The sequence below is a fragment of the Camelina sativa genome, chromosome 4, assembly GCF_000633955.1.
Source record: "Camelina sativa cultivar DH55 chromosome 4, Cs, whole genome shotgun sequence".
Lineage (NCBI taxonomy): Eukaryota > Viridiplantae > Streptophyta > Magnoliopsida > Brassicales > Brassicaceae > Camelina > Camelina sativa.
In genome coordinates this window covers 28,211,041-28,225,189 of record NC_025688.1, presented here as the reverse complement: position 1 = coordinate 28,225,189, position 14,149 = coordinate 28,211,041, and the positions used below count along the sequence as shown (strand labels likewise).

The window sequence follows — 14,149 nt, the reverse complement described above, 5'->3', positions numbered from 1 at the left end:
TGGGATATTTTTTTTTTTAGTATTTAAAATATTGGAAATGTACCTTCGCGCACTTAAACTTCTTATTCATCCAAGCCAATAATTAATTAAAGACCCAAGAGTATAAAGTTTTAATAACATGCATTATACGAGTTTAAATTCAGACGGTGACACAATGAAAACAACGATATTTAAGTAGTACCCCTGTGCAATTTTGGTTATTCATTATATTGAAACTTTTATATATGTTGCCTATTCCATGAAGATTTAGTACATCGATCGAGATCGCCAGAAGTGATACGTACCATTCCATTATTTAGAATCCAAAATTCCGCTCATGGCTCATGACATTTCCTGGTACCGTCATTGAATATTTAGATTATTGAGAAAAAAAACATTTGCCCTCATCAAATTTTTTTTTAAGTTCCTACCATTTTTTTTTTTGTTAAGTTGTGTTTGACCTGGTTTAAAATCCATACTCTATATAGTCAATGAATGGTATACAAAAAAAAAACAAAAATTAAACCAGGTCAAACACAACTTAACAAAAAAAAAAATTAAACCAGGTCAAACACAACTTAACAAAAAAAAAATTGGTAGGAACTTAAAAAAAAAATTGATGAGGGCAAATGTGATATATTTTGCATATATATACATATATTTAGTATAAATATGATATATTTGGATACGATCGAATATATGCAACAAAACGTTTGCAACCATGTCTAGTGTATCATCAGAATGTTTCATCAAAATCAAAGGCATTAGCATTGTGTTGTTATTATTATTATCGGTTACTCGTGGAGAAGTTTCTGCAAATTCAAATTATGCAGACGCTCTCACAAAGAGTCTTTTGTATTTCGAAGCTCAACGCTCTGGAAAATTGCCATCGAACCAAAGAGTTACTTGGAGAGGAGATTCTGCACTCAGAGACGGTGCTGATGCTCATGTAATTTTAAAACCCAATCTTTTTTTCTTTTTCTTTTCTCATTATCTTTTGTGTGATGAATAATATTTCTAGAAGTATTATTAAATATTTTCTAACTGTAAAAATAGATTAATCTCGCTGGAGGGTATTACGATGCCGGAGACAATGTGAAGTTTGGATTTCCTTTGGCGTTCACGACGACCATGCTAGCTTGGAGCAGTGTAGAGATGGAATCGCAGCTTAAAGCCCGCAAGGAGCACCAAAACGCCCTCGCGGCTCTCAAGTGGGCCACCGACTATCTCATTAAAGCCCATCCTCAGCCTAATGTCCTGTACGGACAAGTGGGCGATGGTGCCTCGGACCACGCGTGTTGGATGAGACCCGAGGATATGACCACTCCACGTACTTCATATCGCATTGATGCTCAACATCCAGGTGCTGATCTGGCGGGCGAGACAGCAGCAGCGATGGCCGCAGCCTCATTGGCTTTTGCCTCGTCTAATTCAGTTTATGCCAAAACACTCATTTATCACGCAAAAGATCTGTTCAAATTCGCTAAAGCTTACCCCGGGGTCTACCATAGCTCTATTCCTAAGGCGGCTGGCTTTTACACAAGCAGCGGCTATCAAGACGAGTTGTTGTGGGCTGCGGCTTGGCTTCACCGGGCCACTGGAGAACAGACATACCTCGATTATTTATTACATGCTTCTAGTAGCGGTGGTGTGAGCTCCATATTTTCGTGGGACAATAAGTTCTTGGGAGCACAAGTCTTGGCAGCCAAGGTAGGTTACGAGAATCCCCTAAAATAGAACATGCCCTTATTACTTGCACGACAATTGATTAACTTTTTTTTTGTGTGCAAATGTTAGCTTGTTTTGGAAGGGAAAGTGAAGAACGTAGGGAAGATGGCTGAGTACAAGAGTATGGCGGAGCAATTTATCTGCAATTGCGCTCAAAAGGGTTCCAACAACATTAAGAAGACTCGAGGAGGTTTGCTCTGGTTCTTGCCATGGGATAACCTCCAATACACAACCACCGCTTCTTTCGTCTTAGCCACTTATGCAAAATACCTTGACGCCGCACATACATCGGTCCGATGCCCCCGTGGCTTCCTTCAAGCTTCTGATCTTCGTAACCTCGCTCGGGCCCAGGTTAGGCAGGCATTCTTTTACTTCTTTTTCAAATTAAATCAAGTTTTCAGAATCCTCAAAACTTAATTTTAACAAAATATACAAAAAAAAAAAAGAGACAGTATGCACTTGTAGATGTTTGTAACGGCCACAGCCAACAAGAGAGAACAATGTCTTCGTAGATATTAGAATTTTTACGTGAGGATTAATTACAAGTTTCATACGTCAACATAAAAATAATATTTTAACATGGTCCATGTAACAGGTTGACTACATACTTGGGTCAAACCCCAAGAAGATGAGCTACATGGTTGGATACGGCACCAGTTATCCTAAAAGACCACACCATAGAGGAGCCTCCATAGTGTCAATCAAGATGGATCATAGACCGGTGACATGCAAAGGAGGGTATGGAACTTGGTTCAACAATCCCAAACCGAATCCTAATGTTTTGGTTGGAGCAATTGTAGGTGGACCGGACGAGAACGATGCTTATGGAGATAACCGGTCTGATCCTCAGCACGGTGAGCCTGATACAGTCACGGTTGCTCCTTTGGTTGGTGTTTTGGCTGCAATCGCATGACCTTAGTTATATCTCTATTTGTTTCTACCTAAAAATGTATGACTGTCTTTGAACTTCATTTTCCTAAGACGCTCTAGCAACTAACGTTTTAGGTCTAAGGGTAGAAAAACAAATTTTGATATGTTATAATAACTTGATGTATTGTCAAAAAAAAAAAATAACTTGATGTAATGGAACTTTCGAAACTAGTGATTTCGGTTCAGTTAAGTTCTGGTTATAAGTGTTTAGTTTGGTTCTCATGGAAGTTGTTAAACTCTCTGTTGATCGCCTTCTAACAAAAATTGAAAAAGGAAAAAATTCAAAGATATTTAACTTTTATAATATTGTAACAACTATATTGCTACCATCATTCAATTAATCAACAAATGTTTAAAACTGATGAAAAACCAATACATATGATGTACATCTTATACAAAATATATTGTACCTCTTATACCGAAAAGTACATTTTATGCATGGATAAGAATTTTTCATTTTAAACTTCAAATTCTTATCTTATTATATAAAGTTGAGTTTTGAAAGATAATCATTAACAAAATTTTGACATGTGTCAAGTTATCAATCTCAAATTTTGACATGTGTAAAAGTTAATATTTAATAGAAGAAATATGATTACAACAAAAATAAAATATTTTGTTTTAAAAAATATTAATAATGTGAAAATATAATTATCAAAAATTACAGGATTTTTAAGAAAATACAAAGTTTTTTAAAATAATTATAAGGAGATTATATATATATTTCATAAAATTTAAAATTATAATATAATTCACTTATTTTTAATTTTAAATTATTAATTCTACAAAAAAAAGGATTAAAGATAATATACAATTAATTATTAATTCTAAAGTTTGAGAATACTTACTTTTATATAAACATAGATCGTTTCATAATTAAATAATTTTAGTATCTTATCGTCTTATCTATATTTTTAGGTAGGATATTTGAGAAGATCTCTAATATGAAAAGTTTTAGGCTACAAATGTTTAGCTAACTATATTGTTCTATTTTGTAAAGATACGAATGAGAATGATCCTTAATTAGCCATGGATTCCATCTTACAGAGATTCTCTATAAATAGTTGAACACATATATACTGCATAGATATGACAAACAGAAGAAACAAAGTAAAATCAATTGTTCTTTCAAATTGGTCTTCAGATCGTCTAATTTTTTTTTTTCAAACGATGTCTCAATTGAAAAATGGATCTTCACAATGCTTATGGACAAGTATTTGCATTGTGTTATTTTTAATGTCGATGGCTCGTGGAGCTGTCTCTACAGATTATGGAGAAGCTCTCACAAAGAGCCTTTTGTATTTCGAAGCTCAACGCTCTGGAAAATTACCACCGAACCAAAGAGTTACTTGGAGAGGAAATTCTGCACCCAAATCCTAAGCTTTGTCCCAAATATTTTCATTTTTTTTTTGTAATGTATATTTGTTAGATTTAAGTGTGATATTTGTTAATTGTGAAAAACATAGGTTGATCTCACCTGAGGGTATTATGATGCCGGAGACAACATGAAGTTTGGATTTCCGTTGGCGTTCACGACAACAATGCTAGCTTGGAGCAGTATAGAGATGGCATCGCAGCTTAAGGTTCATCAGGAGTACGAAAACGTCCTTGCGGCTCTCAAATGGGCTACTGACTATCTCATCAAAGCCCATCCCGAGCCTAATGTTCTTTACGGACAAGTGGGTGATGGATACTCTGACCACGGGTGCTGGATGAGGCCCGAGGATATGACCACTCCGCGTCCTTCATTTCGCATTGATGCTCAACATCCAGGCGCTGACCTAGCAGGTGAGACAGCTGCAGCAATGGCTGCCGCTTCTGTAGCCTTTGCACCATCTGATAAAGCCTATGCCAATATACTCATTGGTCATGCAAAAGATTTATTTGAATTCGCTAAGGCTCACCCTGGCGTTTACCAAAACTCCATTTCTAACGCGGGTGGCTTCTATGCGAGCAGTGGATACGAAGATGAGTTGTTGTGGGCTGCAGCTTGGCTCCACCGTGCTACCAACGACCAGACTTATCTCGATTATCTAACACAAGCATCTGGTAGCGGAGGTCCAAGGACTGGTTTCGCGTGGGACGATAAGTTTGTGGGTGCACAAGTCTTGGTCGCCAAGGTAAGTTATCACTATTATACTAAAGAAAACACATCAGTAACTTATGTAACAAGAAACAATCATAACACAAAGTTGTGCAAATGCAGCTTGCATTTGAAGGTAAAGTAGAGAGCAATGGAAAGATCGCAGAGTTCAAGAGTATGGCGGAGCAGTTTATCTGCAACTGTGCTCAAAAAGGTTCCAATAACGTTAAGAAAACCCCGGGTGGTTTGCTCTGGTTCTTGCCGTGGAACAACCTCCAATACACGGCTGCCGCTTCCTTCGTCCTCTCTGCCTATTCTAAATATCTTGAAGACGCAAAAGCCTCCATCCAATGTCCCAATGGCGCTCTTGAAGCTTCTGATCTTCTCAACCTCGCTCGTTCTCAGGTAGTTCAACCTAATATAGTACCAACCAAAAGACATTTTCTTGAAATGATATCAAGACTTTTTCATATAATATTTACATATTTAATTGTCAATGAATGGAATGATGATGATTTATTCTTATATTATTTACTAATATTTTATGTCAATGAAAATATCATATAGGTAGATTACATACTTGGGTCGAACCCTAAGAATATGAGCTACATGGTTGGATTTGGGACCAATTATCCCCAAAGACCTCATCATAGAGCAGCCTCAATTATATCGATCACCAAGGACCAAACACCTGTGGCGTGCATTCAAGGGTTCGATGCATGGTTTCACAATCCTGCACCAAACCCTAACGTTTTAGTCGGAGCAGTCGTAGGAGGACCCAACGATAATGATGTTTACGGAGATGATAGGACTGATTATCTGCAAGCTGAACCTGCACCGGTCACCGCTGCTCCACTTGTTGGTGTCTTGGCCGCCGTTGCTTGATCTTACCTCTCTCTGTATATCGCTTTTAGACCTCGTTTTTAGGCTTGCAAATAAAACATATTTGATATTTTAAGAAAATTATTAATCTTGAAATGTTAGCTAATTTCTAAATGATTGGATACAAAAAGACACAAAAAACTGTACTCTTAAAAGTTCGAAAAGCTGGTTCCATTACTCTCTTCTCTACAAAAGTGTTCTGTTCTTAACAATCACACTCACGTCTAACGTTTACAACACAAAAGAATTTGTACATAATCAGAAAATTCATACTACTGTGAGAGTCTATATAAGTCGATTCTTTACCGTTGCTGCATCATTCAATCAATCCCCAATGTCGAAAATGGCTCAATGGCTCCCTGAGAAATCCAAAATAAAGTTCGTTAGACCCAATTTTTCTCTTAAGACAAAAACTGCTTTCGAAGAATTGTATTTGTTTACGTACGGAGCAATCATCGTGAACACGCCATATGGTCTCCCCCAAAAGGTTTGCTACTGAGAGAACTGTAAGCTGAGGAAAATAGTTTTTCTCTGACAATGGAATCGTGTTGGTTATGATCACCTCTTGAAACAGTCCGCTCGATAGTCTGCTGATTGCAGGAGGGCTGTTTCCGAATATAGAAAACAAATGGATATATAAGATTCTTTCTCTGTAAATACTTCCAGCACTTAGAAGATCTTTCATGGACTTACCTAAAAACAGCATGAGTGGTACATGCGTATACTTCTCTTGCTCCTTCTTGGTGTAACAGAGCCGCACCTTTGCTTATGGTTCCTAATATGTTACAACATAAGTATCTAAAAATAACAGAGAGTGTTTACAGATTTATATGCAGTTAGATAAGGACTTGTAACTCACCTGCTGTGTCAATCATGTCGTCCACCATTATAGCTACTTTTCCTTTAACATCCCCAATTAAGTTCATCACCTACATAATGAAATGGATTGTTAAAAGTCAATTCCAGTCTTGGTTGAAATGTATTTGCAAATGGGTTGTTACCTCTGCAACATTGTGCCCATGACGTCTTTTATCAACTATTGCTAAAGGTGCATCAGATAACTTCTTGGCAAAAGCACGAGCCCTTGCGACACCACCAACATCAGGTGAAACTACCACCAAATCATCAGAGGATATGCCCTTACTTGCTAGGTAATCAAGTATCACAGGCTGTTCATGAATATTAAGTACAAAAAGAAGTTGCCATAAGAAAATCCATTGTCACATAAGGAACTCCATGCTTTGAGGAATCCATTAAGATAGAAACCTTACCTGGCCATAAACATGATCGACTGGAATGTCAAAGTAGCCCATAGACTGTCCTGAGTGAAGATCACAAGCAAGGACACGGTCTGCACCAGACTGTGTTATCAAATTTGCCACAAGCTTAGCTGCAATGGATTCACGTCCTTGAGTCTGCAAAAATTTGTAGAATGAAAGTCTGTTAGCCATCAACGAGAAACTAAATGGAGCCACAGGAATGAGATAATTGACGAACTCAAATCAGCTACATAAAGAGAACTAAGCTGACAACTGATTACTTCTGGAAACGAACCGGTAATGCGTGTAAACCAAGATGCAACATTATAAAAGATGATTATCATTCCAAGACAGAATTATAAAAAAGGGCATGCCTTTCTATCAGCTCGAGCATAACCAAAGTAAGGAATCACAGCGGTGATAGTTTTGGCAGATGCTCTCCGACAAGCATCAATCATAACAAGCAATTCCATAAGGTTTTCATTAGCAGGTGGGCATGTAGGCTGTACAAGGAACACATCGCATCCCCTTACACTCTCTTGTAGCTGAACATAGATCTCACCATCAGCAAAACGTTTAATCTTGATTTTCCCAAGATCAAGACCCAAATAGCAAGAAATCTCCTGTAAAATCAAAAAAAATCCAATGAACAAATACGATAATATCACACAAATCAGTTTCTTCGTAGCAATTGAACAAATCTCCAGTCAAAAGCTACTAGTCAGTTTCTTCCTAATCGTTCCAAACTTGCAATTTAAATCCGAAGAAGTATGAATTAAGAAAGAAACCTGAGCTAAGGCAGGATTAGCAGTGCCGGAAAAGATACGGAGGCGAGTGGTGTTCTTGTAAATCGAATCTTCCAAACGAGTCCTCGAAAAACTTGCGGGAACGGTGTCGCCTGTAAGCAGATGAAAACCGGAGGAGTTTCCGCCGTCGAACTTGTACGGATCCGCCGCGTTACACTTCTGTTATTCAACAACCAACATTAAACAATCGAAGAAGAAGAAGAAGAAGAAGATTCATCAGATACAAGCGAAGACTGTAAAAAAGCTACTGATATTACCAGATAGAGTCGGAAGAGTGAGAGAAATCGAGAAGACTTACGAGAGGAAATCGAACGGAAGAAGAAGAAGGGGCACGAATCAGAGAAGAACGGCGGAGATGTAGCGCCGGAAAAGTAGGCGATGGTTGAACAAGAGACGCCATGTTCTCGAGTTGGATCCGGAGAGTGAGAGAGATTTTAGGGCTTTAATAAGAAAAGCTCGTTGTCGTAACACAGTAAAAGAGTCTTTTCATCTTCTACTTACTTTACTTAGCCCGCGCGAGATACGAAAATTGACGACTAATTTACAAGAAGTTTACTCTTCTTCTTCTTTTACACGAACCTTTTTAACTAACCGTAACAATTTCTGTTAAAATTAAAAACAAAGACTAACCGTTACGATTTCTCTGTAACCAAACAAACATTCAGAATCTTGAAATCTCTCATTCATTGCTATAACCTTCGGAGAAATTTTTTGATATCTCTTTAGAAAGATGTAAATACGAGAAAAAGTCTGGCCGATGATGTTACAACGTTTGTCTATAAAGCTCAAACGCAAGAAAAAACTCTGATGAAGTTCGGTTTATTTTCGGAAGAGATTCCGAGGAAAGTCTGAACACAATCATTTACAGTTTAGAGAGCTTCAGAGTCGTTAGTTTTTGTTTAGGATGTAACTCCGTATGGAAGCAATGCCGCAGCAACAACTCTTCCTTCTTCATTCAGAATGTTGTAAGTTGATGCAGCATTTCTCTGATTCGAAGTAAAATCGATATCAGTGCATAAGAAACTATGAGCTAAGCTTGGGACTAGAGAAAAGAAACTTACAGAATCAACTGTTTCTAGCTTCATGCCAATGGACTTTACGAACTGACGGACCTCGGGAGTTACCGGGTGAATGTCTCTTCCACAACCAATAATTAAGAGCTCTGGAGGGTTAAACACACAGACAGAAAACCATTGATGATTTAGTATAGACAGTGTATATCAAGACCTGAGATTGATGCTAATATGCAATAGTTGGTTCACCCAATGTTCATATCCAAGAGTCGTTAGTTCAACAACTAGATTTCACAAGTAATGAAACAAATTTGTTTTTCAAGACAGAGAGAAAGGCTGTAGTTGAATTTATGAATACCTGGAATGGGTCGAACTGTCTGGAAGATAGACAAGCTGCATCCATGTAAAATAGAAATGTACAAACGTTAAGCCACTCTGCTTAACGACAGCATCTATTCATAAACTTCATAGAGCACAAGACCAATGACAGCAAAGAACGCTAATCGAACATAATAAACCTAAAATTTGATCAAACACATAAAAAGACCATAAAGCTTTAAAATTACTCTGATGACAATGAACATTATATATAACCTTGAACCAATCTTTTGTTAAAAGCACAAAACTTTCACTCCAACACAGTCAAAATTAGTCGGCTATCGATAAGAGGTTGTGACATTAACATTGGTATGACTGATAATAACACTCAAGTTAAGTATCTACATAGCTCAAGAAGACCACTTCCCTTATTAGAGAGAAGAGGGGAAAGTTATACCTATCAGTAGTGATCTCAGAGAATTTACGAGGGCTCCATGACATTAACAAATTCCCAACACAGAGTAAGCTTCCTTCGTATTTGACCCCATTCACCGTGAAACTCGTTTCATTAAATCTGCAAATTACTTTAAGTTAGTGAAGAGAATCCAATGAACCCTAACTATAACCATTCAATCCCAAAACCCAGAAACGGTGGGTAAAATCCAAAATCAACGATGAACAACATGGAGTTCATTATTTTAATATAGGAAATATAAAACATGCGAATTTGAAATGATTACTCTTGGAAGCGAAGCTGGTCTTCGGGAACATTGTCAATCAGATTGATCTGATCGTAGAGAGAGAAAGCTCGTCGTAGAGATGGCAAAACAGGATTCGAATGCTTCGGAACTTCTTTTCTCATACTTTGAATCAGTTTCGGCAAAGTCGCCATTGTTTTCAACCTCATCGCCATCTTCGCCGCAGCTCAATGTTCAGACTTCTGAGAATCCCGATGGCTGATTTTTGCAGCCGTCGAGACCTTTAACCAACCCGGTTTACTCGTTTAACTCTACCAGCATCGGTTATCTGATATAATTGCAAATACCAAAACCTAACCAAATTCATTAATACTCGTTTATATTATCCTCCTAACACAAGTGACGACGATAAGAGAGACTCGTTTAACCAGGCAGAGAGTGTTTATATTGTTTCATATGAAACATAACTTTGGAAAAATACAATTATGTGGAGCACAAAAAAAAAACATAAATTTGTATGCGTTCTCCACTTCCTTATTAACCACAAAGATTTTAACTCAAAAGCAAAAATCAGAATGTTCTTCACTTCTGTCTCCAAAAAATTTCAAGAGCTTGCTCAATGGTTTTATTATGGAGAATAGAAGGAAGGAGCTGGGAGGAAAGGGAAAGGTGCAGCAGAAGCATAAGCCACTGGAGGTTGAGCCACACGTTTCTTTCGTTTGGGAGTTTTTACTTCATTTGCTAAGCCGGCTTCTTCTTCTACGAGTTGTTGCTGATTATCATTAGAGACTCTGTGTAGAAGAAGACCAGACATGAAAACAGGAAGGAAGAGAAGACTCGCATGGAACATCTTCCTTGCTTTATGCATTGTCCTGTCTCGGTAGAATGAAAATGCTGTTGCAGCTATTGCTATTGTGAGAAGTGTTGATTCGAGGCAAAACCAACTTGAGGTTAATCCCCCTGTCACAAAAATTGAAGGAACACCAATAAATCAGAGACACAGTAACAGTGCAGCCTTTGAACTAAAGAAAGATGAATCCACACGACTCACAGTCATAGGCAATGAAACCGAGAGGGACCATGTAAAAGCAGCTCCTAAGAGCCACTGCTGCTATTCTCTTCCCTGACGGATCAAAGAGTGACAGCATCTTGTAACTGAAAACAAGGTAAATAAGACACAAAATCAAAACTTGGGTCTTGGTTGCAATATTTGCGAATGTTAATTTCTAAGCAGAAGAAACTCATTATCAAGCCACCAGAAAATAGACTTGCTGTGACACTTTACACTTTCTATTATCTAGCACTATCTAGGACACTGAGATCATTACACAGACTTGAACTCTTTCAAAGATCAACAGTACATGGGAGGAGACATCTAATCTTATATGAAACCATATGGCCTTACCCTCCAGCTGCATAATCATTGCGGCAGAGATGCGCAAGGGCCATAAAATGAGGGATCTGCCAAAAGTAAAGAGCAGCTGGAAGAATCATCGAATTGTATGAAATCTGACCAGAAGCTGCGGCCCACCTGAAAAATCAAAGATAACTAAACATAAATATGGCGAACTATGATTCCATTTTGAAGAAAAGCTATGAAAGCCTTACAAAACAGAAACTGCTTAAAGAAATTTGCTAAAACTCTGTCATAGAATCTTAAACTCAGGAAAAAGCAAACATGAACTAAGTGAAATAAAGAGGAAAAGGGAAAACAATTTACCCAAGCAATGGTGGTATGGCACCAACAACAGCCCCAACCCATGTATTGATAGGGTGAAGTTGCTTCAACGGAGTATAAACAAATGCATAAAGGACAAGATTGGCAGATGCAAGTCCAGCAGCCAACATATTAGTCTGCAATAACCTTGTCGTGGAAGCAAAAGATTAGATTCATACTCTCTCTAACTTGGAGTTATTAAAACATAGAAACAAACATTCACCTTGCTAGCCAACAAACAAGCACCAGAAGCACCAGCAATAGTTGCCCATGCAACAGCGTGTGGAACACTAATACGTCCTGAAGGCAATGGCCGTAACATTGTTCTCTTCATCTTAGCATCATTGCTTATCTCAAAAATCTAAAAAAAAAGGATAACAAGGAAGCAAGATCAACTACATGAACACAACAAGGATTCGAAATTTTCAAACTTTTTCAACGGCTTGAGTGCTGTAATTAACAGCTTTGTTCCAAGATTATAACCTGATTCAAGGAATTAGCAGATGCAGCAATCATCATGGTACCAGCACATGTGTAACAAAGCCCCGGGAAGCTAATTGCAGCATTTCCCGTACCAAGAATATAACCAGTGCCAGAAGTCGCAACCACGAGCATACTACGAACATCAATCAAACAAAATGAGGATTTTGAATCCAAAAAAAATGGAAATTTCCAATTTTTACAAAATTCCCATGAGAAACGAGAAAGTAGAACACATACCTAAGTCGAGCTTTAGAAAGCTCCCAATAACAACGAGCGTAGTGATGCCCTAATCCAGCCACAGCCGCAACTCTAGACGAAATCTCACCGGTGGTAGCTGCGGCGGCGACAGTACCTGAGGCAAAAACTCGATTGGCATCGGATCTAACCCCAGTGATCCCTAACTTAGCAGTTGAATCTGACGGAAGCGGAGGCTCGGTGAAGCTATTAACGACACACAATTCGCGAGACCAAGGAATCAGTCTAGGGTTTGTTGGTAACGAAGAAGAAACAGAGATCCTCGACGAGATACGAAACACAACAGATCTTCGCCACATCTTACGAAACTAACACGTTAAGTCGTCTGAACCTTTCTTCTACGCGTTGAAGGAGATGGAGAGACACTTCTTCATCATATGAACAGATTTTGATTTTGGCTTCAGATAATCGAGTCACGGTGGCTCTTTCACTTTTACAGGAAAATGAAAATTAAATTTATTAGATATTTTGTTTTATGGTCAATTCGAATATTATCAGAGAGTTCAGGGGTACGTGTATAAATAAATCAACATTATGGGCCATAACAATTACTCGTTTTGCTGGGCTCAGGCCCATTTATAAGAATTCCATTAATGTTTGGCTTGTCATACACAAAGGGACAAAACACACATTACACTTTTTTTAGTCATCGAAACAAAAAATGAGGCCGCGCCGTCGAACATACACGGCAGCAACTCCGCCGTCTTTGGTCACAGTGAAGCCCATAGTTGAAGCAGTTGCAGTTCCAGTGTCCGGTACAAAAAGAAGAAGAAGAAAGCTCCAATCGTGAGTGTTTTTCTTCTCTTTTTTTGTTCCAATCAATATTAGGGTTTATGTTTGTGTTCATATGCTAGCTGCAGCTTACGTGAACACACCTAGAGTTGGTAGCTTTCACTATACCAACACACTCTTAACATCAGTGACAATAGTCCACTCTAGTTTCTCTTTAGAACTTACCACAGATTCTTCTTTCTTCTAATCCTCAGATGCACTGCAAAAAAAGCTAAGGATGGATCGAAAAAGAAGAACAAGTGTGATATAGGAGGAGGATTGTGGGAGGATCTAATACCCTTAGATATCCTGCGGAAGATACTGCCCGGCCTTGGATTAAAAGCCAACATACAAGCTTCCGTTGTCTGCAAGGCATGGTGCGAAGCAGCTGTCTCTGTTCGCAAGTTTCAGCTTCTTCCTCCTCCTCTGCTTTTTAATTCACGATACTCAATGCATATTAAGGGGGTCGCTATCCCTGATCACCCATTACGGTTTCCAACATGTAAGCTCCAATTCCCAGGGACGTTGCATTGTTCTCATAACCCCGCTTTTTCAAAGGATGGTTGGGTGCTTTCGTTTCAAGGCCTGACACCACTTCTTCATAACCCGTTTACCCGTGAGACCTCCTTCTACTTACCCCGCACACGCCGCTTCCGTTGGTTAGCTTTCTCAGCCGCTCCTACATCAGCTATCTGTATGGTGATCTCGTACACCCATATTAACGCAACTGTTGTGGTCGATACTTGGCGGCCTGGTGAAACCGTATGGACTACGCACTCGTTTGAGAACCAGTTACCCTTTCGCATTTGGGGGAAATGTGTCTTACCCAATGGCATGTTCTACTGTCTCAGTGCCTGCGGCTATCTTGGGGTTTTCCACCCGTCGTCTCAAGAAGCCACATGGAATGTTCTTCCACTGAAGAAACCATGTCCCGCCTACTTTAACCCTTTTTTTCTGACGGAGCATCAAGGAGACATCTTTGTTATTCATACACACAACGACAACAGCAACCCAACCGTGTTTAAACTAAATTCTAAACGCAAGGAATGGCAAGAGAAGAGAGATCTTGGTGGCTTGACAATATTTACAAGTTTGCTTGCCTCTTTTGTAAGAGCTGGTCTCTCCATGGAGCATAGGAACAAAATATATTCTTCGTGTATTGATGAATTTGAGCGATATGGCACGTACTACTCCCTCGGTGATCCCAAAAGCTCTGATCCCCATCCC

The 14,149-nt window shown here is 38.8% G+C and overlaps 4 protein-coding genes and 1 pseudogene across 4 annotated transcripts; 2 read left to right on the top strand and 3 right to left on the bottom strand.

The window, feature by feature from the left end:
* On the top strand, nt 658–2,880 carry LOC104783005 (endoglucanase 15-like). Its single transcript, XM_010508081.1, has 4 exons — nt 658–928; nt 1,036–1,689; nt 1,777–2,058; nt 2,303–2,880. The coding sequence occupies exons 1-4, from the start codon at nt 701–703 to the stop codon at nt 2,618–2,620; spliced, it is 1,482 nt and encodes a 493-aa protein (XP_010506383.1). The 5' UTR covers nt 658–700; the 3' UTR covers nt 2,621–2,880.
* Nucleotides 3,790–5,657, top strand: LOC104783003 (annotated as a pseudogene).
* On the bottom strand, nt 5,752–7,981 carry LOC104783004 (ribose-phosphate pyrophosphokinase 5, chloroplastic; the record flags this gene model as incomplete). Its single annotated transcript, XM_010508079.2, is given in 9 exon segments — nt 5,752–5,961; nt 6,048–6,207; nt 6,296–6,377; nt 6,462–6,531; nt 6,604–6,771; nt 6,874–7,017; nt 7,236–7,484; nt 7,650–7,826; nt 7,966–7,981. Coding segments are annotated over 9 exon segments (1,105 nt in total), but the record flags the coding sequence as incomplete, so codon positions are not given.
* Nucleotides 8,365–9,972, bottom strand: LOC104783002. The gene is made up of 5 exons (XM_010508078.2): nt 9,739–9,972; nt 9,456–9,572; nt 9,039–9,073; nt 8,729–8,829; nt 8,365–8,653 (listed from the first exon to the last, which is right to left on the bottom strand). The coding sequence occupies exons 1-5, from the start codon at nt 9,909–9,911 to the stop codon at nt 8,567–8,569; spliced, it is 513 nt and encodes a 170-aa protein (XP_010506380.1). The 5' UTR covers nt 9,912–9,972; the 3' UTR covers nt 8,365–8,566.
* LOC104783001 (protoheme IX farnesyltransferase, mitochondrial) lies at nt 10,116–12,599 on the bottom strand. Its single transcript, XM_010508077.2, has 7 exons — nt 12,134–12,599; nt 11,897–12,029; nt 11,637–11,774; nt 11,417–11,550; nt 11,102–11,227; nt 10,748–10,851; nt 10,116–10,656 (listed from the first exon to the last, which is right to left on the bottom strand). The coding sequence occupies exons 1-7, from the start codon at nt 12,448–12,450 to the stop codon at nt 10,325–10,327; spliced, it is 1,284 nt and encodes a 427-aa protein (XP_010506379.1). The 5' UTR covers nt 12,451–12,599; the 3' UTR covers nt 10,116–10,324.

Coding starts and splice junctions, on each gene's coding strand:
- LOC104783001 (XM_010508077.2), bottom strand. CDS start 12,450: ATGTGGCGAAGATCTGTTGTGTTTCGTATCTCGTCGAGGATCTCTGTT. Junction 11,228..11,416: donor GCCATACCACCATTGCTTGG/GTAAATTGTTTT, acceptor TTGATTTTTCAG/GTGGGCCGCAGCTTCTGGTC. Junction 10,852..11,101: donor AATGATTATGCAGCTGGAGG/GTAAGGCCATAT, acceptor CCTTGTTTTCAG/TTACAAGATGCTGTCACTCT.
- LOC104783002 (XM_010508078.2), bottom strand. CDS start 9,911: ATGGCGATGAGGTTGAAAACAATGGCGACTTTGCCGAAACTGATTCAA. Junction 9,573..9,738: donor GACCAGCTTCGCTTCCAAGA/GTAATCATTTCA, acceptor AGTAATTTGCAG/ATTTAATGAAACGAGTTTCA. Junction 8,654..8,728: donor AGCTAGAAACAGTTGATTCT/GTAAGTTTCTTT, acceptor ACTTCGAATCAG/AGAAATGCTGCATCAACTTA.
- LOC104783005 (XM_010508081.1), top strand. CDS start 701: ATGTCTAGTGTATCATCAGAATGTTTCATCAAAATCAAAGGCATTAGC. Junction 1,690..1,776: donor CACAAGTCTTGGCAGCCAAG/GTAGGTTACGAG, acceptor TGCAAATGTTAG/CTTGTTTTGGAAGGGAAAGT. Junction 2,059..2,302: donor GTAACCTCGCTCGGGCCCAG/GTTAGGCAGGCA, acceptor TCCATGTAACAG/GTTGACTACATACTTGGGTC.